Genomic DNA, 23,994 nt, shown 5'->3' with positions numbered 1-23,994 from the left:
TAAGCAATGCCTTCACGTACCGACTCGCCGCTTCAAGCCGCCATTATCGGTGCCGGTCTCGGTGGCTTAGCAGCTGCAGTTGCCTTGCGCCGCCAGGGCCATGCTGTCACGGTTTATGAAAGATACGATTTTGCCGGCGAGGTGGGCGCCTCGCTCAGTGCTGCCTCGAATGGGTCGCGCTTCCTAGAGGAATGGGGCGTGGATGTCAAAGCTGCAAAACCGGTATGAAAGATAGGCTTCCGGAGATGCTCTGTCATAGCACTCTAATTCAGAAATAGGTGATTCTAAAGCAGTTGATTATGCACAACTGGTCCAACGGAGAAGTCCAAAGCACGTATCCACTAGGAGACTACAAATCCAAATTTGGCACAGTACGATGACAGTCCGCGACATATCCAGAATCTCACTCTAATATTCTAACATTCACAGGACTACAACAACTTCCATCGGATTGATATCCACAGAGAGCTTCTCAAATCAGCCTTTGAGGTGCCCGGCGAAGGCTCTCCTTGCGAGCTAAAGGTGAACCATAAATGTGTCGAGGTAAATCCAGATGAAGGAACTCTTCGCTTCGAGAATGGAGAGACTTCAACTGCAGATATTATCGTTGCGGCGGATGGAATACGAGTAAGCGCATACCTCATATAAACTACCCCTGTACGGAAGCTAATGAAATCATGTGAAGTCTCTGGCAAGAGGCATGATTGGAATCACCCCCGATTTTGAGATGTCGACCTCTTGCTGCTATCGGTGCATCATTGGGGCCGACAAGCTTCGGTCCCTAGGGCTAGAGGATTATATCTCGAACGAAGCAATTGAATATTGGGGTGGGTTTGGGATTAACAAGATTGTCATGTCGCCATGCAGCAATGGCGAGGTTGTGAGTTGTTACTGCTTCTACCCAGCGTCTGTCAACAACCTACGCGAAGACGGTTGGAATATCAGTGCCTCGCCGCAGCAATTAGTCGACACATTTCCAGACCTCGACCCAAGAATGAAAACTTTGATGCTCAACGCTGAGGATATCAAGATGTGGCGGTGTATGTCGCCCGTGCCCGGCTTGGGAGAAGATATTTCTGACTAGAAAAATAGTATACAGACACCAACCATACCCATACTGGGTTAAAGGGAAGGTCTGTCTCTTGGGTGACGCCGGTATGTATCATGTCCGAAAGTTCAACCCTACCAATTGACTGACCGGAGATAGCTCATCCAATGATGCCTGATCAATCTCAGGGATCTTGCATGGCCTTTGAAGACGCTGGTGCTTTGGGACTTGTTTTCAATAAAAATTTCCGCGAGGATTATAACGTGGCAGAAGGGCTGGCGCTCTATGAAAAGCTTCGTAAGGAACGAGCAACTCGCGTCCAGGAGGCAAGTTTCCGTGCCCGCGAGAATCTGAGCGAGCGAATTGGTTGGAGCTCTTCCACCGACCGACCGGGGAAGTTGACTATTGAGGAGGTTTGTGGATATAATATGAGGGATCATTTAGAAAGTTTGCTGGCAGAGGGGAGAAAGAAAGAATTGTAAAGTGGATCTCAATCTGGCATGGAATTGAAATCATAAATTATCTCGTTTTTATCATCACATATATATCCGGTATTACACGGTATTATCTTAAATAAATACCACCCCTGGGAATTTGTTATAGCGTACTGCAGCCCAGTTGAAATCTGATGCACAGCCATCCCAGACCGTCTCTAGAAGCTGTCGCGCGTATTGGATATGGCCAAATCCCAGAGTGTTTTCCATCACCATCAGGCGCTCTTTTACCATCATGCGTCGTTCAATGCTGACACTGCTAGACCCAGCAATCACCAAGGGAAATAGAAGGCAGCCTTCTACTCGACTTGCGTAAGGAACCTTCTGAACCGCATCAAGAATCGCTGTGATGGCTTGCTCCACAAATTTATGGAGCGGGTCGTATCCTTCCACCACCTGGTGCAAGCGCAGTCGGATCGCCCATTCAAACGCAGTTGTAGCGCGCTCCGTGTCGGGTTCCTGTTCTGCAACCTGGTCGTGGTCCACTCTCCATTCGTTGATACGGCATTCCAATTGGGTTGCCGCAGCCCGGAAGCCAATTTCGGATAGCTCATCAATACGCTTGCTGCGATGATTGGCCAGCAAGTTGACCATTCCCAGATAGTCTAACAACGCGGGAGATATGCCGTAAATGGCATCGGTGGATTGATTCCGGCCTAGCTCAGGCATACTGTTTCGTCGGAAAGAGGTAGTAATCTCGGCCATGGTGTCGCCATTATGCAGGAGGGGAGCCTTGCACCGTGAGATTGTCGACATTGAGTCTAGATAGTGGAAAAGGCTGATACAGAAAGTCCACTGATCGTTTGAAATAAGAGATTGGAATGCGGGAGATTTAAGGATTGCACTCGCCGCCTTGAGATGCCATTTCCAGACCTTTGAAGTGCCGTCAAATAGCTCTGTCAAACAGAGCAGAAGGACCGTGGCACAGGCTTCAAAGATGCATTGAGGATCTGATCGACCTAGGAGTGTGTTGACATGGGCTAGTGCTATTCATGACGTCAGTTGATGTTAGGCTCACAAGTTTGATACATATCGACCGTACCTTGGCCCTGGTGCTTCAAAGCGCATCCCCAAATACTGGGGTAGACGCGTCTCCAATGACATCCACTGAGACTCAATATGATACTAGTTACGGCATCGGAAGCCGCCGCCAGTGGTAAAAGTGTCACAAGGAATGGATTTCGATCGGGATCATGTGAACGGGACAAAGCCCGTGCCACCACGTGGATATAGTGGTTGAATAGCGACCGGTCTTCGTTGCTGCGAAGAAATGGGTTAGTGGAGATTGGGGAGCGATCCAGAGGTAGTATGACGGCGTTCTGTTCCGGTAGAGGATGAGGGAAGAGCGTGGCAATAAACTCATCGTCGTCATCCGGGGTGATGGACCCAAGCACTTGCGGATGTCCGTCGGAAGACTCAATCGGATCTTCGGGAGAGGCCGTCGCATGCGATTCTGATGATTCTGATGATTCTGATGAAGCGGCCCTGTCACGAGACAGTCGTCTAGTATCCGCTAGCCACTGACAGGGGAGATTTAAGCGTCGGCAATCGCTGCATCGTGGGCGGGTCTCATCGCACTTCTTCTTCCTAAATGAGCCCTCATAGTCAGCCCAGCTTCGGATGCAATCCTACCGGGCAGCTCCACTGCGGATATCGGATTTACCTCGCCTTGCAGGAAAGACATCCGCCACGGGAGCGCGATGCCCGGGGTCGCCGGAGCGCCGCCACGGGTAATGAAAGATCGACGGTCTCCTTTGCGGAGGGACTGCGTGGTTTACAATCGTGACCCAGGCCTAGAAACAATCAGTAAATTGATTGAAGCCATTGTGAATAACTCGGGCCATCATGGCAAGAGATGTCGTACGCTTGCACCGGGAGCAGGGCTCGTTGCCGTCACAGCGTTGCTTCTAGTGCATATGGGTGTGATAAGCAATGGGCCCTTGATCGAGGGTCAGGGTATGATACTAACAATGCGAGCACAACGGGCACAGACTCGACCAGATGGGTTCATGGCGGACATGAGCCGGCAGCGATAGCAGTCCACGGCTTCAGGATAAGAGCAGAAGCGGGGAGAAGTCGTCGAAGCGACGGGCTTTTCAGCCCCCTAGACCTCTTATCAGTTGTATCCGATCCGACGGCGCCTTGATAAGAGAGGCGAGGGGAGGCCAACCAGGCCAATCCTCAAATAGAAGTGACATGGTCTGTGGCGCCTATCCTTTACCGAACACGGCTAAGCTGGAGATTGTCCTTTGTCAACCGAGACCAGTGGAGGTCAACACAGCTCGGCTTCATTGCCGCCCAGTGCGGGGGTTTGTTGTGTTTGACTCCGCTGTGTTTCCCGCGCCGTCCCCGCGCCGTCCCCGCGCCCGGGCGAGTACATGAATTCTGTGCACCGAGGGCTTGCTGTCCTGGGTAGTTACTGGAGCTTTAGAGCCCGTCACTGTGAGTATTTGCAATACTCGAGCTTGCCAAGTTGTGGCAATTTATTGAGCGCTAGGTTGGGATGGTAGAGAATGTTGGGAAGGAAAGAATACCGAAGGCGGGTCATTTTGGGGAGGTAAGGATAAAAGTACAAAAGCAAAGATGAGAGAAAGGAACAGGTGTTCAAATGGCGATAGACCTATTTGGCACTCATATACAGGGGGAATTCGAACAAAGAGAAGTTGATCCAGGTGGTTCCTGTAAATGGGTATCTGGATCCTGACGGGGATTGAGAAGCCATTTTGCAGGCCGAATTCAGTCGGACCGAAGCAGAACCTGATGTTCGTTGTACTGATTTAATGGAGTGTTGTACTGTATCATTTATCATATTGGCAGGCAGCATATCCCCCTATATTTGAATATCGTTCGACAACCTAGATCATTTGTGGGCCAGAATGGACTATAAAGCAAAAAATAGCATTGAATAGCTAAGAAAGACTAAGAATGCCAAGCTGGATAGTGCATTAATCCAAAAACCCGAAAGGCCCATCCTGCAACTTTATCTGGTCTCATCGACTAGAGGCACCAATGCAGATTCGCAGATCCTTGATAGAATCGTATGTCATGTTAAGTAGGGAGGAAGTCTTCTGGATTTCATTAAAGAAACATTCAGACATAAACCCTTTGTGACATATCAAACTCATCACTTTTGACCGGACGAGGAAGATGAAGGCGGCGTGTAGGTAGCCTGACCCTTGCCATTATTGTAGTAGGTGCTTCCGTTCGGGTTAGAGTAATAGTAGGAACCGTCACTGTCAGACTGCTCAGTACCCTAATCTTTCTCGCCCCTTCACGTCGTCTGTCTCAACCGAACCAAGGCGGGTCATACCAGTTTGAATAATGGTAGCTATTCTGATTCGGAGCATCAGGTCCGTAGTTGCGGCTACAGTAGTGGTTTCCCTGAGTCTATGGTCAGTATATCATGAATTATTCAGTTCTATCCGCATGGGCCGAGGGAGTGATAGATATCTGACACTAGTATTAGTTCCCGAGCTTTTGTACGTGTATGAACATCCCTTGCTGTTGATCGGCATGTTGATCGGAGCAAAAAGGAGTTTTGTGAGAAGAAGCAGAGGAAAGAAGGATTATGGAATCGTCGGCTATATCGAAGGGATGAGTAGGGGGTTAGTCAGACCAAGATAGAGGCTGGTAAATAAGCCGCAGAAGATTGAAGGAGCAGATCAGTACACCCGTGAATGGAACGAGAAGAAACAATCCAGACTGCGGTCGAGCAGAGTAGGTGAGTTTGAGGCCTATTGGCTTAGAAAGTTGAGAAGTTGATAGATCCAAACTCGACCCCTCTTTTACACGTGACATTGGATGCGAACCCAAACTTGAAAGGTCGATTAAGTAGTCGTGGTAAGAGTGACGAAATTCTGTTCCGCTAAGAACCTGGTTGGTCTTGTTGTACGGAAGCAAGATTAGGTTACCAAGCAGCAAGAAATATCTTCTTAATATCGACCAAGATGGTTTTAGTTGTTCATAACTTCAGATCATCAATTCTATTAAATTCTATACAGCTGTCGCCTCATCAATGCTATCCACAGGCCACAGAATCGTTAATCTATCACTCGTTCACCAAGACCAGGCGGTACCGAGCGTTTCCAGCGTCCATATCCTGGATGGCCTGGTTGGCCTCCTTCATGGGTCGCTCTTCCACCCATGGGTGGATGTTCTTAATCGCGGCCAGCTCCAGCATCTCTCGGATTTCCTCGGGGCTACCGATCAGTGAGCCGCCCAACTTGATTCCCTTCATAATCAATGCGAATGCTGGAATCTCAAGACCGCCGTCTTCGGGAGCACCCAGCTGTACAAAAGTGCCCCGGGTCCGGAGCAGTTGAGAGTACTGGATAATGGGCATCTTGGAGGAGGACACCGTCGAAATGATAAGGTCAAGGGACTGCGCATGTTTCTGGGCCCAGTCTACATCTTCATCTGTCGCGATGTAGGCATCCGCTCCAAGCTTAAGCGAATCTGCCTTCTTGTTGGCCTTGCGAGAGATTGCTACGACGTAGTCGGCACCCAAAGCCTTGGCGAAGAGAATACCAAAGTGACCCAGTCCACCAACACCGATGATGCCGACCCTCTTGCCAGGACCACAGCCATGCTGCTTTAGAGGGGAGTATGTCGTGATACCACCACAAAGCATGGGCGCGGCTTCTGCGGAGGGAATAGCGTCGGGAATCTTGACGACAAAGTGCGAGGGTGATCGGTTATACAACGAGTATCCGCCGTAGGACTTGCCTCCATTGGCAAATGTTCCATTGTATGTGCCGACCATGCGGTTGCAGTGTTGCTCCAAGCCAGTTGCGCAAGCCTCACAATCACCATCCTTATTCAGGCAAGCACCGCTCTGTGCACCCACACCCACCCGGTCGCCGACCTTGATATTTCCTTCGGCCTTGGAGCCGACCCGAACAGCGATGCCGACGACCTCATGCCCAACACAGCATGGGTAAGTAGTTGGACCCTATACAAATGGACGGCATGAATTAGTGTCATATATCCAACCGAGTTGAAACTAGGCTGTCAACATACCCATCCACTGCGCAGCGTATGCATGTCCGAGCCACAAATACCACAATGCGTGACTTTCATATCAATATCGGTCTCTTCCCAAGGCTTGGGCTCGAACTCCTGCCAAACCATTTTGCCATTGGCCGCCTCCTTGTCAAGGCCCATCCAGCCCTCAAACTTGTAATCGGTGGATCCCATGATGAAAAGGTTGTCTTTAGTTTGTTTGAAAGATATGGATTGAGATATAATAACGGCTTCCTTGATTCAGGGTCTCGCCGTGCCCTTTATATAACCTATCAACTCTCATCGAATCGCTCAAACTGGACCATGGAAAATTCTCGCACAATTCCATACTGGGTCCCGTTGTGCAAAACAAGATTCGGTCAGCGGCTGTAAACGCTCCACTTGATCCATTGATTGAAAGTCATCACGGCTTTAATGAGTTTATGTCCGTTCTCGATACACGACACGCTATCTCTCTCGTTGCTTGGTGGCGATGACAAGACATAACGGGAAAAGACAGCATAAGTCCGTGGATTTCAGTGCTAGCCAACCAATTTTATTGGCCGATCGATGCCACAAGCGTGGCGCATTAAGATTTTTAAAGTTCTGCAGGGCAGTCCCTGGGTCTTGCTGACAGTCATCAGTTAGTTATCCCCGAGAGAATTCGGCCCGGGAACCCGGTTTTCAGGGCAAGTGGAGACCGGACCAGACGGAAGCACATTACTCAGCGCCAAATTTTTGCAAATTTGGCTCCTGTGATGAATAATGGCAGTTTGGGTAGCACAATGTCATCCGGACTTTGCAGGATTGTTCGATGCTGGGCTCATTCTATTATGAAACTGGGAAGTTCTTCTGAAGGCGTAAGGCTCGAAAGTGAGCCAGACCCATGAATCAGATCGATGGTCCTCCCTTTTAACATCTGATCAAATGAACCAAACATGTTCCCACCCCCCAAAATGAAACATGAGATAGCCACAGGCACCATCCGAATTGAATTTCTGATGACATCAATGCTATGCTGAGCTAGCAGACTGATAAACTAAAGGCTGTCAGTATCTTGGAGAAAGCTGGCACGGCACCTCATGGGACGATACCCACCTAGGTCCTGTCTTTATTGCCAAGGGCAAGTACCCATATCTAATGTGGTCGACTGTCTTCGTCCATTGGCCATCAAACATCTGATTTGTCATTCGTGATCTATCCAAATTTGGGGTTGTTGAGCCGCGACATGGCATTGTCTCACGTGGTGGACACTCCAACAAATCAAAGTGGTTCGAATTCTTAAGTCTTCATAGCGTATCGATATTGAGCAGATCGGTGTGCTACACGAACCTGTAATATTGAAGAATCTCTAGCAATCGAAGTGTGCCGCAAGTACGTGTAGATTGGCATCGTATATATGACCCCATAGTCACATATGTATATCTCATCACAAGGAGCATACGTTGCAAAGTATTAGAAATTATTCAAGGTAATCAAATGGACCAGAAGGCGTATGAGAATCGATAAATAGCTGGACAGGAAAAAAACACTAGTTAATACTTTGCTGCGGCTTGAAAGACTGCTTGCTTAGTGATCACCAGGTTTGCCTTAGCGCGGTCGGCAAATCGAGCCTGAAGTGGAGCGAGGATGATGCAATCGGGGCGGCAGATGGCGATCAACAGATTTCTCTAATGCGCCCGCGGGCATTATTATTGTGATGGGGACTATTTGCATATTGTAGTTATCGGAACTTGAAGTTAGGCGAGCATTAGACAATTACCCACGTGCAGTCGGAAAATTGTTAATGAGAAAAAGCATAGATTAGATTACCACAAGGTTGAAGACATATGTTCAAAGGTGCGCTAATACTTCCCCCACGGGCACGTCTGTTTCGACTCCACTCGAACCTCTTGATTTAAGTATGGCAAACAAATCGAGTTCTTACTGTATTCCTTTACACCCGACTACCCCTTCTTGACCCACTTTACACCCACAATGGCGTGCTTTGAGATCGCGATGATAACACAGGCGTCTTTGCATAGCCAGTCTGTCTTTAATCTGGCAATATCACGGAGCATTATGATTAGTGCGGGCCTATGGTGCAATAATGTAATTTCCTTTGATTTTAAAGGTCGAGTTCCCTGAGCCACGCGAGATAAGAAGCTCGCCGTTTTCATCCATTGCAAACCGACACCGTGCCTTATTGTTTTTGGGGATTTGGATCTGTTGCTTTCTCTGTAATAAGGAGACATCGCTTGAGTGACTCACTCTCGATTCGGCGCATCGAGGGTGTACATACTTTGTCCTCGATCTGCATCATGGCCGCCAATTCACCATACGGGACCGACGATTTGGCCACAGCTGCCCCGCAAAATTCCGAAGACATCGCAAGGCCTTGCACAATCCAACGCAATGAAAATGATGTTCAAGATGAAGAAAGCCCTCTGCTCCCATCCTTAGATTCTCCAGAGACGAAAATTAAGGCCCTAACTGGGGTGGGCACCATCATTGCGGTACTGTTGCTGGGTATGAGACTAATTTCATCATGAAACCCCCGCAACCGACTCCGCTGACGAGCTCATTTATGCTAGGCGAGTTCATATCAAATGCTGATGCCACGCTCGTAATGGCCGCCGCTGGTCGGGTATCCTCCGAGTTCAACAAATTACGCGATGCAAGTTGGTTATCAACGGGATATACTCTGGGCCTCTGTGCGGCACAACCGTTGGTATGCGAAGTCCATTCCAGATGAATGGAGAAGAAAATCGATGCTGACAGTGCATAGTACGGGAAACTAAGTGATATTTACGGTCGTAAACCGTTACTGTTGATCTCATACTTGTTATTCGCAGTGGGGTGCATAATTTGGTAGGTTGCAATGCGGGGATTTGCCCCAAAGCCCAGTGAACTCTTGCTAATTCTCTCTCTTCTGCTCAGTGGTCTCGGGTCCCAAATGTGGATCGTAATACTCGGCCGAGCCATCAGTGGACTAGGAGGCGCTGGAACAATGACAATAAGCTCTGTGATCATCACCGGTATGCACGAAACTTGGAATTACGAGTTTCGCGAACCCATCAATTGACCGGATCTAGACATTGTTCCCAAGCGTGAAGTCGCTACGTGGAGGGCATACGTCAATATTTCAATGACTCTTGGCCGGAGTGTCGGCGGCCCATTGGGTGGCTGGCTCAGTGATACGATTGGATGGAGATGGTGAGTTAATCCTGAAATCTGAGCACTTGAGAGGACTTCCGTTAATGTGCGAATTTACTGGCACATAGGCTATTTCTTCTCCAAGCTCCGTTCGTTGCCTTGGCGGCACTCCTAGTGATCGTAAAGCTCAACGTTGTCTATCCCCCATCTGCCACAACTACAAAGGGTACGCTGGCACGACTTCGTGACGTCGACTTCCTGGGAACCGCCCTACTTGGTACGGCAATCATCGCCCTAACAGGCTTGCTCGACCAAGGAGGCAAATCATTTCCTTGGCGGTCATGGGTGACTGTTGTTCTTGCGGTCAGCGGAGTCCTTCTACTTGTCGTGTTTGTGCTTGTAGAAGCCTACGTCGCCAAGGACCCCATTTTTAATTTGCGCATTCTTCGGAGATCGAATGTGGCCACAGGTTATATAATAGGATCGCTCCAAATTACAGCACAACTGGCGATGATGTTTTCAGTTCCACTTTATTTCCAGGTCACCCAGCGCGCCTCAACCACAGCTTCAGGTGGACATTTGGTTCCGGCCGTCATCGGAAACACCTTGGGTGGCCTTCTTGCTGGTGGAGTTATCAGACGTACGGGTCATTATAAAGTATTGCTCATTCTTGCAGGTCTGGTGGCATCGATTACCTACGCACTTCTTTATCTGTACTGGAACGGGACGACCGGCTTCTGGGAATCTCTGTTCATTATCCCTGGTGGCATGGGAACCGGCATTGCATCCGCGTCATCATTCATTGCAATAACTTCTCGTCTACCGGCGGAGGAAGTGGCGATGGCAACAGCCGGCTATATGCTGATCATTGGGTTTGCCATGACCGCTGGAGTCACAACATGCAACACTCTCCTTGGTATGGAATTTTATCGCCAACTTCGCCAGAATCTCCAAGGACCAGGCTCAGAAAAAGTAAATATTTCGAAAACCACTCCGGTCTGAAAGATCATTGCCCTTGCTAACTATACCAGGTCATTCGACGTGCCATGGCAGATACCAATTATATTGCAAATCTTTCTGGTCGTCTTCGAGATATTGTCGTTGATTGTTACCTCGCAGGTCTTAAGCACACGTACCGTAAGTTCTATGCCGCCCGCCTCCCTAACTTTGCTGGAATCACCCTAAAGTCTTTCAGTCTTCTCTCTCGGGTGTTCTCTGGTGGCTGCATTGTTTGGACTATTGATTCGACACCACCAAATATAGAAGAAAAAAGTAGGATACCGCAAAATAGAGTAATTTCATTCGACCAAAACCCATTCATTTCAAATGGACCCTTCTTATCATTCAGCCATGATTTATGACACATCTCCATGAAAAAAAGAGCTAAGTTCACGTATTCCTGTTCAAAGCCTGATTCATCGCCAAGTATCACTCTTGGTAACTGCGGTAGTCGCACACGCGGCTGGCACGGTGTAAGAACGGTTCGGATCACTTTCCCATTCAATAGTGCCATCACTCTCAATCCGAATGTACTTATACTCGAAGCTGGTTCCTGCTGGCAGGGTGACTGTCACGAACCAAAGATGATTACTGTCGGTATAATCTGCAGCACTGAGCGCCACAGCATCATCTGTATCCCAGGAACCGAGTTGGCTGATAGATCCTGCAAGTTTAATGTTCTCACCATAGTAGGTGGTCGCAATGAGATCAAATGTCACCGCTACGGCGGTTGGAGTGGTACATGACGTCGTCGACGTTGTGCTTGTGGATTTGGTAGTTGTAGTACTTGTTGTAGCCTTGGTGCCTGTTGAGGTCGTGGTAGTAGTTGAGCCGGATCCGCTAGTCAAAGTTGTTGGCCAGGCTGTGTTTGTTGCAGTGCTGTAAGTGCCTGTTGCTGAGGTCGATTTACAGGTCGCAGGCACGCTGCTAGCAGATGTTTCGCCCCATGCTGGAGGAACGATTGAGTTCCGCCGCATATTAGCCGTCAAAAGGGCTGCATAAGACCATGTTAGATCGCGTGCTGATTCTTGCGAGCCATCAGATTTGGAGAATTGCTCGGAGAGCGATCCATTGCTCATCGCGTACTCTTCCTAAGAAAATGAATCCACCATCAGCTCTATTCGTTGAAAGAAGTGAAGCCCATCTGCTACTTACAACGACACTCATATATCCGTCAGCGTAAGTTTTCACAGCGCTCACGATAGTCGAGTATGTGGCACTCGAGGAGGAGTATGTTCCTGTTGCAGCCGAGCTGTATAGATCCTGGAAGAAAGCCAAGGAAACTGAGTCAATCGTCAAAGAGCCGACATTATCCCATTGATAAAGCGCGTCATATAGTTGTTCAGCTGCAGCCAAGGTACACAGATACCAAGGATTGCCATTATAGTAAGAATCTTCGGGGTATCGACCAACGGCGACTGCAACACCTTCAGATATACCAGAATTCAAGCTATAGACCGAACGGAAAGAGTCAGTGACCACTTTGTGGTTGGCCAATGCTCGAGAGGAGCATGGTTGGAAAGTTGTACTATCACAAGCAGCTTCTGGGTCGAAGGTGTGAATGCTGCCCAGAATGGTATTGACATCTTTCCCAGTGCGGCTGCTGCCAAAGTTGGCCAGGATATAAGATCCAGTCCAGAATGATTGCAAGAAACAGAGCACCTGTGGTGCCTGGGAGTCACAATAAGAGCAAGATGAGCCCACTTGGCTGGCAAATTTACTGCCTTCCACAAGAGCACGATGCTGAACAGCAATTGTGAAGAATGATTCTCCACTGACTTCTTCCCAGAGATCTGCTTCTTGTTAGGAAGCCAGACATTTAGATAGATCGAGGGTGTAATACTGACCATATCCAGAGCTATTCCAGTACTGTGTCACGTAAGAGAGATCATTGCGCACGATTGGCCAGACAATATTTGTCGCCTCAGTGGTATAACCATTGTCCTGGAATATCATTGTTAGGTTCAAATAAAGTACTAGAAAGTGCAGGACGTACAATCAACCACTGGCCGAACGCAATCAATGCTGTGGCCCGCAATGCAGGACCGTCACGCTGAGGACGCCCCCAAGAGCCTGTATAGGCTGTCTCATCCACATTAAACTTGGGCTCCCCGAGACCACCACTGGATAGACTTCCTGATGGGTTCGAAACGGTCTGGATATATGCCTGTGCGCTGATATATTCTTCAATGACATCAAGTAGGTCTGTGTCGCCATTTTTAAATAAATCAACCAAAGTCTTCATGACCAAGGCAGAATCACGAGTCCATGTATAGTAATCTTCCTAATATCAGCATATAATTTTAATCTATTGCAAGGCACAAAACCTACAGTCAGGGCTGCTTGTGCTTGGGCTAGCAATCACAATCCCGGGATCTGCACTTGCTGCATAGGCACCGCTTGATCCAATGTTATCAAGAATGCCTTGTCTAGCAATGGTTGTCTCGGACGAAAGCCAGCTATCCAGACTAGAAGTTGCCCGGGGTGCCAGCTGTGGTGCAGCAACTGCGGCAACTGCGGCCTGGCTGAAGGCGAGCGCGTATAGCGCAGCCCGGAGATGAGGTGCCATCATTCACGACTTTAGAAGGTTTTCCGTTCTGGTATCTTTATTCCTGAAGGAAATTTGAGCCCTTTTATGTCCACGCAGGCGAGAGAGGCCAGCCTCGCTTGGAGTGAGTTGGTAATTGCTGCACTAAGGAGCAGATTGCAGGGGCCGCGAATGGTGCAGGGGTGGAGAAACGCAGCGAAGCGGAGATCGACAGGCTGTGGCGTAGCCCATCAGGTGCACTTCATTGCGTTTCCTGCATTTTTTTTCAAAAGCGCCCTTCGGCACCTAGCTTGGACGAATTCAATATCCGATGGATGCACCTCCTATCACGTTGAATCACCTGCGATCGGCGGATAAATAAAGTTGAATATCTTTACCCTCTTCAGCAGCAGTGGGGATCCTCTATACATCGTTGTTGATCTTGAGATTTTTCCTGAACCTGACGATCGTGTTCATTATGCCGTGATACCAATATTCTCTCCTCTCCTCCATTTAGGATTCATTCAGGATTTAGAACATTATGGATGTATGGGACTAAGCACAGAATGGCGTACGCAAGACTAACGATGGCATGCACTAGACTGTCTGCATCTCCGAGAGAGGAGTCGACAACCCCGCAGATTCTCCGTCCCCTGTCTATTGCCTCCGGATCCCCTAGGAATGTGGCCACCAATCATGTGGATTGCTCTGCCTCCGTCCCTGGCAGCGTCTGCTCCGTCGACGAAGGAGGCGTTTCGTCAGAAAAGGCGATCTGCATGTGAACTACTCCGGACCTGCGGCTTCCGGGGTCAAGAGCCGATATTTTACCCTGCAAAATGTGGAGCCGTGAAGAATCCCGATCCACTGTGACCGCCAGCGCCGGAGAATCTACTAATTACAGAATGGCGTTGCCTGCTAGCGTTTACCTCCAAGGTAGCGTCGGGTTTGCCGACCACCGGAGTTGATTCTTTTTTGGACGGAGTTACGGGTTCCTAGCTTTCCGTACGGCAAAGCTCGCTCGCCTCCTACTGACGGTCCGGTGAAGTCAAATACTGCGAAGAAAAAGGTGGCACAGAGACCTGAAACAATCCCCCGCGAGGAACTTGGGCAGCGGACACGAGTTGAATTCATTCGTCCACGAGTCCGATAGATGCGGCCCGAGCCCATGTGGAAGGTTTCGAATCAGGGGTTAGAGGTGGTCATAGAGCCCATAAGGCTTGCTATTGATGTGGAGAACCCATGTATAAACCTAGGGCTGGAACACAGCCTTCAATCTCTGGCACAGCAAGTCGCACTTCATCTCAAAAGCCGTCGACTCCTGAGCACAAATGGCGGGAAGCGTGAAGAAGCTGGCATTCATTTTCCCCCTTCTCCTGGCGAAGGCCGTCATTGGCCTCACCCCAGCAGAATGGCGAAGTCAATCCATCTACTTTCTCCTGACGGATCGCTTTGGTCGAACCGATAATTCCACCACAGCTTCCTGTGATGTTAGCGATCGGGTATAGTCTCATAGCGGCCCTTCTACGCCGATCAGATTCTGACTTGGATAGATTTATTGTGGCGGTAGTTGGCAGGGAATTATCAACCATGTATGCCCATTTTATCAATTCAATTCTTCAAACCCAGCCCTAACTCGATTCAGCTGGACTATATTCAGGGCATGGGTTTCACAGCTATCTGGATCACGCCTGTGACGGAGCAATTGCCACAAGATACTGGATATGGAGAAGCCTATCACGGATATTGGCAGCAGGAAATGTCAGACTCGAGTTCTCAAGTCAATTAGAATGAAGCTGAACCTAACAGATACAACATAAACTCAAACTATGGCACTTCTGCTGATTTGCTAGCTCTTTCAGAGGCCTTGCATAATCGAGGAATGTACTTGATGGTCGATGTCGTGGCGAATCATATGGTCAGCTGCGCAAATCTCCCATATCGCAGGGCATTTCTTAATGAATGAATAGGGATACAACGGAGCTGGCAACACTGTGGACTATAGTGTTTTCAGCCCATTTGATTCTTCTTCATATTTCCATTCATACTGCTTGATCAGTGATTATTCAAATCAGACCAATGTCGAGGACTGCTGGCTTGGTGATACAACCGTCTCCCTTCCTGATCTGAATACAGAGTTATCATCAGTACAAACAATATGGTATGATTGGGTTGCTGAATTAGTATCAAATTACTCCAGTGAGTGGCTATTTTTCTAACTTTGCCTTTGGTACTGCTGCTGACACAAGAAAGTCGACGGTCTACGCATTGACACTGTTAAACACGTCCAGAAGTCATTTTGGCCTGACTATAATACAGCCGCCGGAGTCTATTGTGTCGGTGAAGTCTATGATGGAGATCCTTCATACACCTGCCCTTATCAGGACTACCTAGATGCGGTTCTAAACTACCCAATGTATGTGACATTCAAATCGTTTGAGCTGTTTTCTAATCAAAAACAGCTACTTTCAATTATTGTATGCTTTTGAGTCATCCAGTGGAAGTATCAGTGATCTATATAATATGATTAGCTCTGTCGCATCAGACTGCGTTGATCCTACATTGCTAGGAAACTTCATCGAAAATCACGACAATCCCCGATTTGCATAGTATTTCTCCCTTCATTACACAAATAAAGTATTGACTGACTAGTCATTCAGCTACACTAGCGACTATTCTCAGGCTAAGAATGCCATTTCTTTCCTCTTCTTCTCTGATGGAATTCCAATTATTTATGCTGGCCAAGAACAACACTATAGTGGTGGCAGTGACCCGGCCAATCGTGAGGCCACTTGGCTATCCGGATATTCCACCACTGCTGAGCTATACACGTTTATTGCCTCTGCAAATAAGATTCGCGCGTTAGCAGTTTCGTCCGATTCATCATACCTTACATCTCAGGTGGGTTATCCCTTTAGTCTATATAACGAGTCGAAGCTTACCATTACCACGCTCCAGAACAACGCTTTCTATACAGACAGCCATACGCTTGCGATGAAGAAGGGTACAAGCGGATCGCAGATCATCACGGTTCTTTCAAATTATGGAGCATCTGGAAGTTCGTATACTCTCACCCTTAGTGGGAGTGGTTATTCGTCTGGTACCAAGCTTATGGAAATGTTCACATGTACATCTGTTACTGTGGACTCAAGTGGAGCGATCGCGGTATCCATGGTTTCTGGGCTGCCTCGTGTTTTCATGCTTGCTTCATCGGCCAGCTCTCTTTGTAGCTCATCTAGCTCAACGACGTCCACGACTAGCACTACTTCGACAGCCACGAAGACAACATCAGCTACCACTCTGACAACGACCACCAGCAGCAAATCAACAGCATCTACAAGTACTAGTTGCACCCAGGCCACCGCACTTCCAGTTCTTTTCGAGGAATATGTGACTACTACCTATGGAGAGAACATTTACATCTCAGGATCTATCAGCGAACTTGGTGATTGGGACACTGACGATGCAGTTGCTTTGTCTGCGGACAAATATACTTCGTCAAGCCACCTGTGGTATGTGGTAGTAAATATCCCTGTGGGTACTTCGTTCGAATACAAGTATATCGAGAAGACGGACGGTACTACTTCGATTAAGTGGGAGAGTGATCCCAACCGATCATATACGGTCCCAACTGGCTGCTCAGGGTCAACCGCAACCGTGACTGCAACATGGAGGTAGCTTTTTTCATACGCAATCGTGGCTTATTGATATTAGTCGTATTCGAATATCATATTATAGTTTCCTTGATGTCTCTTAAGCAGAGCCTTCTAACTTGAAAATCAAAACTATAATATTTTCATAAAATTATATCCACAATAACAAGAGATCCTGGTAAAGATAGGGGTTATAGGACAAGAGATTCGTCAATGAGGGCGAATCACTTGCTAATTGGTCAGTAAGAATGGCCTTTTAACAAAACAAATAAGCTTTTGAAGAGGACATATAAAATATATGACCTGTAATCTTCTTCAAATTAGGAAAGGATATCCAGAGTACTATCAAATTCTTTGAAAATCATACTATTCATGAATATAAACATATTGATAAGAATATTGACAGCTATTCTTCACCTGTCCTTCAACTCTGGTTGAGTGATCATTTAAATATGGAATGATGCGATATTTTCCAAGAGAAAGTCATACGTATCTTGTCGAAAGGTGTCTGCCAGCAAAGTCGCATGGTCGTTGAAGAAGTTCATTAGACTCTGATTGGTACCCCACTGTGGCCAGTCCATGTAATCTGCGGATTGGGTATTAGGATCCATGTTGTAAACGAAGGATAAGTAGTACGAATGAATTGATTTAGATGCATAGTTTGGCAAGATGCCATAGAAGACTTGAAGGATATCTGAGCCGTGGAATGTACCCAGTATTGGGGTTCCGTAGTCATATGATGACAGATATGACCAAGAAGGCACATCAGGCTTGGCTTGGGTTGCTAGTGAGAGAAATGCCCTTCGGGTAATGGTGAATGTGAGATCGCCGAGTATTGCTGCAATTCGCTTATACTGGGAATACCAGTTATTGAAGATGCTTGTTCGGAAGGGAGATCCATCCGTGGTCGTGTCAGGGTAAGTTGCTACTAACTCTTTCAGTTGCTCTTTTGAAGCATCGAAAAAGAAAAGTTCCTGAAGGTAAGTCACAATTTGAGCAGTGGTTGAAATGTTGGATTGGAACAACGCAAATATAGTCCCTTCATCTTCTTGATCGCCCACAATGAAGGGTACCGACGCGTACTTTCCACTCTTCACAAGATTTTCTGGCGAATCCGTGAGAACCGTACCGTCAGGCCGGGGAAGGTATGACAAGGCCACCGAGTTGTACGATAGAATGCCAGGGACTGAGTTCGCGGCATTCAAAAATGTCGTGTAATCCACACCACGCAGGCACTCCAGCGTATCTGTTGCAGTAGCACAGCCGGCCTCTTCCACCACTTTATCGTAGACAGCTTGGCCTTTGGTTCCATCGACGGGATCTGCGGGCACAATACTGCCTGAGTTCATGATTCCCGCACGGAAGAGTGGACTTCCGTTATAAGTATGGTCACCATCGTACAAAGCCATCTGGTCAAAGACGGAAATAGATCCTGCAGACTCGCCCCAGATTGTGACTTTTGATGGATCGCCCCCAAACGCCTTAATGTTATCAGCGACCCATTCGAGAGCAAGCCGCTGATCAAGAAGGCCCAGATTCGCAGAACCATCTTGGAGGATCTCGGCACCTGGCATGAACCCAAAGCCGCCAACACGATAGTTGATGGCCACAAAAACAATTGGCATGTCCAAGTCCATTGACGCAGATACGAGACTGGATCCATCATACATAGCAGTTGAACCTAACTCAAATCCACCACCAAAGATCCAAACCAGAACAGGCAGATCGGCTCCTGCTTCAGTTCCAGATGGACGTCGAATACTCACACTCAAGCAATCTTCCCCTGCATTTGACACTGTTTGGAACAATGGGATGTTTGCTAGCTCCCCAAGAATGGAGATTGGGAAATCGCTCGTGTCAGTTGTGAAGTAGAACTGAGGACATGATTTTGCAGTCCCAGTCGCTTTAACGGTTCCTAGGGAAGTTTGAATCGCTTGAGGTGGCTTTAATCTGAGAGATCCCGTTGGTGCCTGGGCAAATGGTATTCCGTTAAAACTGTCCACACTGTTTGACCCGGCAGAGCCCACGATTGTGGCTTGAGGCTGGTTGATAGTGACTGTCGGAGCGCTGGCTCTCTTATATTTTGCCGGGACACCCCAAACAGCAGGCGTAAGGGCCAGTATAACAAAATGTAGGAAGAGTAGCATGTTGGATATCCGTATCCAGCAGATAGAAGCCGACTTGAGTCACCGCAATGGCAAATTCTTTTATCTCTGCCTACCGCAACATTCCAGTTTTCAAGGGAGGCGCCGAAGGGATGGTCTTAAACCTATCCCAACCTCGCTAGCCATCTTCTGATTGAAGCGTCTTCCAGTCCATGGGAGCAGATGAAAACATGTGGTTCCTCGGTTGACGGTTAACTGAGATCCGTTTGCTCGATCATCTTTGACTTGTAGACAACCCCGCGGCGGGGCAGCGAAGTCTTGGTCAAGATGTGCTTTGACTCAAAAAGGAATATCCGCCGGGCACAAGGTCATGCGGTATGAAGCCCGGAGCAACATTTGTCACTAACCGACTGAGAATCATGGACTCATTTCGGAAAGTCTATTCTGGGCTTTGGGGAGGGGGGGAAGGGGGTTGACACTGGGCATAAGCCGGCGCATTTCGGGGTCCTCCGTGCGCGCCGTAGAAGGTGCGGTCGCAGACTCGCCCAGAGAAATGCTGCCCTAGTCGGCTGACTGGGAAGTCCAGGAATGCGATGGGACTGGCTTGTAGGATGACACCAGTGGCCCTAGGCGAATCCTTGAAGCGGTAGATCCCTACCATTTCGGGACAAACCAGTGGGTCTAGAAGACGATCTTGCGGGGGAAATTGGTTGCATTTCATGCAGAACTCTCGAATAGACCTACCCAGTCGCTCCATCTGGCCGTATCTGCAGGACAATTATCGGAATGGAAATTTTTGCAGGCATATGGTTGAAGCTGTTGCGTCTAGCTACCCGTGATTGGCTATTGCCCCTGTGTCCCTGGCAGCGCTCGGATTGGAACGTCACCAGTGGGAGTTGGAGCAGAGACACAACATAGTCATAGCAAAGAATGTACTTCTAGATGCGCCAGGAAGTGCTCAAATCAAAGTACCGGGTTTAAATACATTCTATCGTAAAGTATAGCGCCCCTCTGCTTCTAGTGCAGGACATCCTCACTCAATGTGGCAACCGCAATATAGCGGTCGGTGTTATACTCCGAATTACTCACAGTTTACCATTCCGACCTCAGAACTCTAGGCCATGGACAAATGCTACGTCATGGTCGAGAATACCACCAAGGTTCTTCTCCCGCAGAAAGTCTAGAATGAATTTTAAACCCAAATATAGTGGTCTTCACGCGAAGCCTGCGGCGCCTTTCCGTTTGAGATCAAGAGTATCTAGTCTATTCATGTGATGATGTGGTATCCAATCTATTTAAGCCAATGACGCCGATGAAACATGCCACTAAAAATGCAAGATATACGAATCCCCTGCGCCTGCATCTGCAGGTCTTCAACGCTCGGCCTGTTGCCAACCTTCCCAGCGCTCAAAGTCCCCCGTGTCTAGGTCGAAGAGGTCCAGCATGCGCCCTACACTTTGGTCGACCAGCTCATCCACCGAGGCAGCTCGGATATAGTATGCTGGGACGGGCGGGAAGATAATGGCCCCTGCGCGGGACACCTCGAGCATATTGCGCAGATGAATATCGCTCAGCGGCGTTTCGCGGGCGACTAGTACTAGTCGTCGTCGCTCCTTGAGCATAACATCGGCGGTGCGGGAGATCAGATCATCACAGAACCCGCTGTGGATGGCAGCCAATGACTTCATGCTGCAAGGGACTACAATCATGCCGTCGGCCTTGAATGAGCCACTGGAGATTGGAGCGGCCATGTCATTAATGGAGTGAACATGGTCGGCTAGAGCTTTGACATTCGACGGGTGATAGTCCGTCTCGTATTTGATAGTCGCCTCGGCCCACTTGCTCATAACCAAATGAGTTTCGACATTCAAGCGACGCAAGGCAATCAAGGCCTTAATTCCGAGGATTGCTCCAGTCGCTCCGGTCATCGCGACAACAATCCGTTTGCGGCGCTGGGCTGGTGGCTGCTGGTGCGCAGAGCTAGGCTTCTCTACAGCCATTGTGCTCTCGGTCGGGCTTGCTCCGTGTGGAGAGGCATGTCCTGACTGAGGAGTTTGTGTTCCAGAAAGTAGGGAGAGCATGATTGATTATGATTGATGACGCAAGTGGTGGTCTTTAATTTTCGTTTTGCAGCAGCTACCACAAGACTGGGTGTGTTGATTATAGTCAAGCAGTGTTGATGAGATGTAAATGTTTCAACTCTTGGCCAGGCTTCGTTCTTTATATTTGAGGCAGTGGCAAGAGCCATCAATTTCAGAATTAATGATTGACTAAAAGTTCTTTAGCACGCGACCAAGCGAATAACGGCAGGGCAGGAAATCTTCATCGGCCCGATCTTCAATGCTCCGAAAAGCATGTCCCGAGCCTCCGATACCGAGCCTCCGAGAGATTTCGAAATACCGGCAATCCGCTCCCGAGTCGATCCACCAAGAGCAACAATGACGCCACCAGGGGGGTTTCCTTTCCTCCAGTTTTCAATATGAAAAGCTTTTGGAAACATTTTGTCTGGTAACAATACTATTTACAATGCAGTTGTTCGTGATCATCAAAGCTAAGCTATTGATTCTTGTCTTTGTCCATCTGAAACACTCTTTCTAATCAATGAGCATCATCGACTTCGACGTACAAGCTTATTCCAAATCATGTAAAGATAACTATGATTCGGGACTCACAAAAACCCGTTTTCCTGGGTAAAATCGAATAAAGGTACTGTAATCACATGTTAGGGCCTGCGGGACGTGCTCATTCTGGTTCCACATACCATTCATAATCGAGTCTAGGTACGTAACAGGTGAGATGTCAAAAGGATTCAACATATCCAAATACCCTTCCTGTCTGCGGAAGACATTAGTCGATATTCTGGAGGGGGGGTTTGCGATTGGACTTACCCAGCACCAGCTGAAGGCCCGGCATTGACACCCGTTGCAGCCCCATTTTCGTGCTCGCCAGCTCCTGTTTCCCATTCTCGGTCCAAAGCGCCCCGCAGGGTCACCAGAGCTCGTATGTGACGGGCTGATAGCCATTGGCTATCACTATCTGAATTTGCACTGCTATCATCAGATGTTCGAGAATCAGATGACGAAAATACACCGATCACCCTTTCCTGCAAACTGCGACATTCAGGGTCATTGCGTGTTTCTTCCCAGATGCAAAGCAGCAGTGTCGAGCTCAAAACGGTATGTACCATCGACCAACTCCGTAGGGGTACAACACTAAGGGCTTGAAAATCAAGAAAAGCCCTTGAGGCGTCCATTAGGCTCCCTTTGGCCCGGGCTCGCAGAATATCTGTGGAAGGAATAACTGGGTTCGGGGGTGACTGCTTCATTGCTGGGCGACAAATAACAGAGACACAGAACGAGATATGCATTCTCAAAGCCAGATTCTCAAGGTGTTGCTGGAGTGTTGTACAATTTTCTCGTCGCTGAAGGTATGGCTGAGCACGCTGATAGGCATTGTCTAGTCGCTGAAGCCCTTCAATTGCCTGATCAACCTCCGCGACACCAATACTGTCAGGTCGCATGATGTCCAGTCCAAGTCGACATATAAGATGCATAACTTCTGAATAGGACAAGTCTTGTCGCTCGAAGAAGAAGTCATCAAGGGACCAGCCCGTCACCGATACAATAGGGGGGCGGTCATAGCAGAGACAAAGGAGGCTGTCTTGCCAGACTATTGTCGACCTGCATGTCATATCGTGTGAGCCACTTGCTTCAAAAAATGGAATAACTCCCAAGAAGTTGACCTATGATGCGCAGCCAGTAGAACTTACCAGAGTGCCCGAGCTTTAGTCTGCACATACTCTGGCCAATAGATTGTGCTTCTCTCTGTGTGCAGCCCCATCGTTTGAGCTAGTCGTACAGTTGTGCCAAGAAGGGCCCAGGCAGCATCAGATTGGCCCATGTTCTGCAAAGTATTACCTAGGATAAGAAGCGCCTGTATGATGTCCAAGGACGGGCGGAAGAGAAAATTGGCCAATCTAAGAGCGTGAAACGACCGACGGGCTACAAGATTGTTAGCAAGAAACTTCACCAGGCATAACACGGCGGTATAAGTACCAAATTCGGTGGATATTTTCAGCCGCTGGGGGTAAGTGACATCCGAATAATGGGCCCCCGCTGCCAGGGTAGCCAGCAAAAGGCTGATGTGGCCGATGGACTTGTCTGTTGCCCACCGATCGGTAATCTTGTCGGTGTCTCGCAACTCGCCCATTGCATGAGCATTGAGATAGGTGCATAGGTCAGATTCAAAGCGGTCCATGTCGGCCAATATTGGATTGAACGGATAGGCTGTGACCCGGTAATAATGGAAATATCTAGTTCAAATCAGCATTAGGTTCTTCTCGTGGGTGGCAGGTAACATACTTCAAGACTTCCGTTCTCTGAGGCAACACGCCCAGTAACGATTTCCATCTTTCATGGGGAGTTTTGGAGTCCATAAACGGATAATTACTAAAGGTGTTCTGGAGGCCGAGGACGGAGCCCAGTTCTCGGGCGACGGATTCATTTGCATCTGATGCCCGCAGTCGCAAAATGGAAACCACAGAATTATCACCAGAGTACACGTAGTTTTTTAAACCATCGTCGGGTCTGGAGGATATCCCCGTGATCCCATTTTCTGACGCTGGTGCTGTAGTAGGGGACGCCGAGCGTGAAATGTTTTGTCGGGCTGACACGGACGATCTTCGCCGCGAGTGCCGGGACAGGTTGTAAGTGCATATCTGTGGGTGGTTTCGCCTTTGGCAGGTCCGACATGGGCGATTACCATCACATTTTACTTTTCGTTTCTTGCATGGGTAGCAAGCATGCGTTTCTCGTTCGCGGCTCTTGAGACGCAGGACGCGGTCGGCTTCGTCTTGGCTCACAGCACTCATGGTGCCGAGAAGCCCCGAGGCGGCCGGAGCGTCGAGTTCAGGCTAATTTTGCCAATTTATGACAGTGACTAATCAAATAGAGGTCTGAGATCTCGATTTTCTTGATCGAAAGCAATTTTTCCTAGCCTGTTAGCCTGACTGGGGGCTCTTTCACAAAGATGAAAT

The 23,994-nt window shown here is 48.5% G+C and overlaps 10 protein-coding genes across 10 annotated transcripts; 3 read left to right on the top strand and 7 right to left on the bottom strand.

Annotated features, from left to right (window-relative positions):
- Positions 1-6: 6 nt before the first annotated feature.
- N7462_004237 (uncharacterized protein) lies at positions 7-1,530 on the top strand (the record flags this gene model as incomplete). Its single annotated transcript, XM_057075963.1, has 6 exons — positions 7-222; positions 279-371; positions 430-627; positions 686-1,040; positions 1,093-1,155; positions 1,208-1,530. The coding sequence occupies 6 exons, from the start codon at positions 7-9 to the stop codon at positions 1,528-1,530; spliced, it is 1,248 nt and encodes a 415-aa protein (XP_056935468.1).
- An 87-nt stretch (positions 1,531-1,617) lies between these two features.
- On the bottom strand, positions 1,618-3,553 carry N7462_004236 (uncharacterized protein; the record flags this gene model as incomplete). Its single annotated transcript, XM_057075962.1, has 5 exons — positions 1,618-2,528; positions 2,585-3,129; positions 3,206-3,335; positions 3,407-3,449; positions 3,512-3,553. 5 exons carry the CDS (start codon positions 3,551-3,553, stop codon positions 1,618-1,620), a joined length of 1,671 nt encoding a protein of 556 aa, XP_056935467.1.
- Positions 3,554-4,666: 1,113 nt separating this feature from the next.
- Positions 4,667-5,057, bottom strand: N7462_004235 (uncharacterized protein; the record flags this gene model as incomplete). The annotated part of the gene is made up of 3 exons (XM_057075961.1): positions 4,667-4,775; positions 4,853-4,923; positions 4,998-5,057. The coding sequence occupies 3 exons, from the start codon at positions 5,055-5,057 to the stop codon at positions 4,667-4,669; spliced, it is 240 nt and encodes a 79-aa protein (XP_056935466.1).
- Positions 5,058-5,590: 533 nt separating this feature from the next.
- N7462_004234 (NAD(P)-dependent alcohol dehydrogenase) lies at positions 5,591-6,738 on the bottom strand (the record flags this gene model as incomplete). Its single annotated transcript, XM_057075960.1, has 2 exons — positions 5,591-6,493; positions 6,562-6,738. 2 exons carry the CDS (start codon positions 6,736-6,738, stop codon positions 5,591-5,593), a joined length of 1,080 nt encoding a protein of 359 aa, XP_056935465.1.
- Positions 6,739-8,843: 2,105 nt separating this feature from the next.
- N7462_004233 (uncharacterized protein) lies at positions 8,844-10,941 on the top strand (the record flags this gene model as incomplete). Its single annotated transcript, XM_057075959.1, has 8 exons — positions 8,844-9,051; positions 9,117-9,253; positions 9,311-9,393; positions 9,463-9,560; positions 9,618-9,738; positions 9,807-10,650; positions 10,710-10,815; positions 10,874-10,941. 8 exons carry the CDS (start codon positions 8,844-8,846, stop codon positions 10,939-10,941), a joined length of 1,665 nt encoding a protein of 554 aa, XP_056935464.1.
- Positions 10,942-11,093: 152 nt separating this feature from the next.
- Positions 11,094-13,246, bottom strand: N7462_004232 (putative glucan 1,4-alpha-glucosidase; the record flags this gene model as incomplete). Its single annotated transcript, XM_057075958.1, has 5 exons — positions 11,094-11,768; positions 11,833-12,470; positions 12,525-12,621; positions 12,674-12,957; positions 13,009-13,246. The coding sequence occupies 5 exons, from the start codon at positions 13,244-13,246 to the stop codon at positions 11,094-11,096; spliced, it is 1,932 nt and encodes a 643-aa protein (XP_056935463.1).
- Positions 13,247-14,532: 1,286 nt separating this feature from the next.
- On the top strand, positions 14,533-16,879 carry N7462_004231 (putative alpha-amylase; the record flags this gene model as incomplete). The annotated part of the gene is made up of 9 exons (XM_057075957.1): positions 14,533-14,703; positions 14,755-14,793; positions 14,847-14,962; positions 15,011-15,119; positions 15,172-15,400; positions 15,455-15,617; positions 15,664-15,678; positions 15,733-15,810; positions 15,862-16,879. The coding sequence occupies 9 exons, from the start codon at positions 14,533-14,535 to the stop codon at positions 16,877-16,879; spliced, it is 1,938 nt and encodes a 645-aa protein (XP_056935462.1).
- Positions 16,880-17,300: 421 nt separating this feature from the next.
- Positions 17,301-19,001, bottom strand: N7462_004230 (putative extracellular lipase; the record flags this gene model as incomplete). Its single annotated transcript, XM_057075956.1, has 1 exon — positions 17,301-19,001. One exon carries the CDS (start codon positions 18,999-19,001, stop codon positions 17,301-17,303), a length of 1,701 nt encoding a protein of 566 aa, XP_056935461.1.
- A 1,331-nt stretch (positions 19,002-20,332) lies between these two features.
- On the bottom strand, positions 20,333-20,959 carry N7462_004229 (UbiX family flavin prenyltransferase; the record flags this gene model as incomplete). The annotated part of the gene is made up of 1 exon (XM_057075955.1): positions 20,333-20,959. The coding sequence occupies one exon, from the start codon at positions 20,957-20,959 to the stop codon at positions 20,333-20,335; it is 627 nt and encodes a 208-aa protein (XP_056935460.1).
- A 668-nt stretch (positions 20,960-21,627) lies between these two features.
- Positions 21,628-23,829, bottom strand: N7462_004228 (Zn(II)2Cys6 transcription factor; the record flags this gene model as incomplete). Its single annotated transcript, XM_057075954.1, has 6 exons — positions 21,628-21,668; positions 21,721-21,794; positions 21,848-22,639; positions 22,729-22,960; positions 23,015-23,271; positions 23,321-23,829. 6 exons carry the CDS (start codon positions 23,827-23,829, stop codon positions 21,628-21,630), a joined length of 1,905 nt encoding a protein of 634 aa, XP_056935459.1.
- Between the last annotated feature and the right edge of the window lie 165 nt (positions 23,830-23,994).

This window comes from Penicillium macrosclerotiorum (genome assembly GCF_028827735.1).
Source record: "Penicillium macrosclerotiorum strain IBT 26536 chromosome Unknown utg000003l_segment0_segment0, whole genome shotgun sequence".
NCBI classification, from domain to species: domain Eukaryota; kingdom Fungi; phylum Ascomycota; class Eurotiomycetes; order Eurotiales; family Aspergillaceae; genus Penicillium; species Penicillium macrosclerotiorum.
The sequence above is the reverse complement of the archived record's forward strand: the minus strand, read 5'-3'. Positions and strand labels throughout refer to the sequence as shown.